Raw genomic sequence first — 3,349 nt, 5'->3', positions numbered from 1 at the left:
ACTGGTTTTATGTATGTATGTATGTATGTATGTATGTATGTATGCATGCATGCATGGGCTTTATTTCTTGATACCATGAGACCCTGCGATACAACAAACAAATTTATCAGTCCCTTAAGAGAGTATTCTATAAAAATTACATCAAAATTATGTCATTTATGACATAACAGATTAATATTGCTCGCCCACATTTTACTGAGCTGCTTAGATTTTTGTTTAAAGTCTGTTTTACACATTTTTCCTTGGTTTCACTAATGTCAGGGGGGTTACAGAATCTTATATTCCAGCAAAGGCTGGCAAGCTAACGAAGCCTTCAGTGATCTTGTGTTGTGTCTAAACAAGACGGCGTAAGCGAGGGAACCAAAATCTTTATGCCAACCTAGTAGTTACAGTAAGAGCTACAAAAGATATCTGTTACCCTGAAAACTGTGGGAGAGAGCAAATATCTGGCTTTGTACCAAATAATTAAAAGGTAGAGACTGTAAATCTGCCACTCATTCATATTCAAGATATTTAAGGCCAGATGAAATTTTGTTGCAAACTGTTATAGATACATTAAAAACAATCACATTAGGACTGGTGAGATGACTTGGCAACTAAAAGCAGGTATGGGGCAAGCCTGATGACCTAGTTCAATCTCTGGAACCCACTAAAAGGAAAATGACAGAAATGACTGCAAAAATTTGTCCTCTGGCCTCCACATGACTACCATTGCACACATACACACACACACACACACACACACACACACACACACACACACACAGAGAGAGAGAGAGAGAGAGAGAGAGAGAGAGAGAATAAAAATTTTAAAACAATTCCATTAGTTCAGAGTGCACTCTTAAATGGAAACAAGGTAGGATACTTAATCTTTCCCTTGTTTTCAGACCATTGACTAAAAACCATAATTTTAAAATAGTAGGATAATTAGAGAACCATCTAATGGCCTCCACAACCCCACCCCCATAATGTAATACATAGTGACCAAAACTTTATAGTGATATATCATTTTCTTTTTCTTATGAGATAATAAACTTAATCAGGAAAATTGTGGGGATATTTCTCCCTAATTGGTGGTCACCAGAAATGGAGTATATTACACCCATTATACCATGATAACAGACAGAATTGTGAACTAGATCAAAACAACAGAACAGAACAGTACCTTTAACCTGGCGCCTCATGTGTCGTAACCCAGAAGAAAGAAAAACCGGCACTACCACACACTTAGAAAGCAGAAGCCAAGCTGGACGTGGTGGCGCACGCCTTTAATTCCAGAACTCAGGATGCAGAGGCAGGCAGATCTTTAAATTTGAAGTCAGCCTGGTCTATAGAGTGAGTTCCAGGACAGCCAGGGCTACACAGAGAAACCCTGCCTCCAAAAATCAACCAACCAATCAAACAAACAAACAAAAGCAAACAACAACAAAAACCAGAAGCCAAACAAGTTGTAACCCAGGAGCAAACCTGGAAGCATCGAACTCGAACTTACTATAGAAAATAAGAAAGAGTGTCAGGAGCTGGGCAGTGAAAGCCTCCACGTGAGTGTAAGACCCCAGGTCTCAGCAGTCTTTGAGTCTCCTTGGTAAGTCAGTGACTAATTGGAGAGTCCGTAAAGTGTTCAGGCAGAGGTACCAGAGAGCTAACCAGAATCCCGAGATTCATACTGCCTATCATCGGGAATGCCAATGAGAGAAAGTTATAATTTAGTCCTTAAATTGTGCTTTATTCAGGGAGCCTATAATCTGAGATGGACGAGTTCTAAGATTCTAAAACAACAACAACAACAACAACAACAACCACCACTGCCTTTCATCTCAGTTCCAATCAGCACATCTATAGTGGGAGGGGTAGGCAGGGGAGATGATGGCGGAGGAACAGAAGACTGGCATCCCAGAGCTCAGCCATGTAGGCAGCCTCATCCCTGAGGCTCATGGGGTTGATACTGCTCTCCTCATCACATCTTATGCTTCTCCAATATTGCACAGCAGGGTTCAGGCGTTTCCTTGGATGAGTCACGTGCTGAGGGCCAAGGACTCCCCATCCTCAAAGATACCACAGGGCGCTGTCCCCATGTAAGCACCAATTAGATCTGCTACTGCCCGCTCCAGCCCCAGGCTCAATGACACACAGCTGGACCCATCTAGGCTATAGTGGACTCTCTGCACACCCTCTTCCTCCAAAATCACCCTCCTGCTTCAAGTCCCAGTATTGAAATGGTTTGGAACAACGAATAATGGGGCATCCTTCACATGCCATGTGCTTTCCTCAGCCTCTGGCTCCTCAGTCAAGAATTCTCCATCTTGCCAGAATGCTATTGTAGGTGACAGGAGATAGGAAATATCTGGACCGTATTTAAATCTTGTCTGGGATGTATCTGAAGGGCACAATTTGATCATACCACTGCCAATGTTCATGATAGACTATTTTCGGGCAGTTAAGGAAGACCATGTGTGTTGTGACCATAACAGGTCATAATAACATATGTCATATGTCCCAGGATGTGTGAGGTGAGATCAGAGAGCTGCAGTGGACACTGTGTCCTAGGTCTCCAGGAAGAACTGTAGAGTGTTGTGCTGGGTTCAAATGTGGAAGATGTGTTAGACAAAGTAGGACCCCCAGGAAGGCGTGATGGGGCATGTGTGCCATGTTAATCTGACCTTTGCTCTACCTGCTGCTGCAGCCTAGTCTGGCCCCTTCCGGTTTCCCTGCTTATCCCTGTTTTCTATGTCTTTGTCCCCTACTTGTCATGCTGAGTTTGGAGAGGGAGGTGCACAGCCCTGGCTGAGAGTCCCTACCCCTCCTAAAGTCCATTGCCTACCTTTTCCATGGTTCTCCATTGTTCTGTGTGTCAGCTGCTGTTGCACCCAAGGAAATGACTCTCTACGGCTTCCTGAAGCCCTGGCTGGGTGAGTATCTGAAAGTGAGGGCCACTGGACTCCCTTGAGGGTTAAGGGAGGACACTACCCTCGCTTACTGTCATGGCTGCCTTCCCAGGGGACGGGCTCCTGATAAGTGCTGGTGACAAGTGGAGCCACCACCGACGCATGCTGACACCTGCCTTCCACTTTGACATCCTGAAGTCCTATGTGAAGATTTTTAACAAGAGTGTGAACATCATGCATGTGAGTTTCTGGAACCCAGGGCCCCGCTGGAGCCTTGTAGAAAGGGATGTGGTTTAAGATGTAATCTGCAGGTGTGGGTCTGCTAAGATGCCTTTGGGACCACAGAGGTCTCCTCTCCTCTCCCAGCCTTAGCTCTTTCTTTCTTTCTTTCTTTCTTTCTTTCTTTCTTTCTTTCTTTCTTTCTTTCTTTCTTTCTTTCTTTCTTTCTTTCTTTCTTTCTTCCT

At 44.1% G+C, this 3,349-nt stretch overlaps 1 protein-coding gene across 3 annotated transcripts in view; it reads left to right on the top strand.

Moving 5' to 3' along the window:
* Positions 1–3,349, top strand: part of LOC110335560 (cytochrome P450 4F6) — a 26,298-nt gene that overhangs the window by 12,678 nt on the left and 10,271 nt on the right. For all 3 annotated transcript variants that reach the window (XM_021217758.2, XM_029531493.1, XM_029531494.1), the window contains exons 4-5: positions 2,856–2,909; positions 2,998–3,125. In XM_021217758.2, coding sequence (XP_021073417.1) covers positions 2,856–2,909; positions 2,998–3,125 — 182 coding nt within the window. The remainder of the gene's footprint in view (positions 1–2,855; positions 2,910–2,997; positions 3,126–3,349) is intronic.

This window comes from Mus pahari, chromosome 18, assembly GCF_900095145.1.
Source record: "Mus pahari chromosome 18, PAHARI_EIJ_v1.1, whole genome shotgun sequence".
Taxonomy (NCBI): Eukaryota; Metazoa; Chordata; class Mammalia; order Rodentia; family Muridae; genus Mus; species Mus pahari.
Note: the sequence above shows the minus strand (reverse complement) of the source record. Positions and strands in the feature narration are given on the sequence as shown.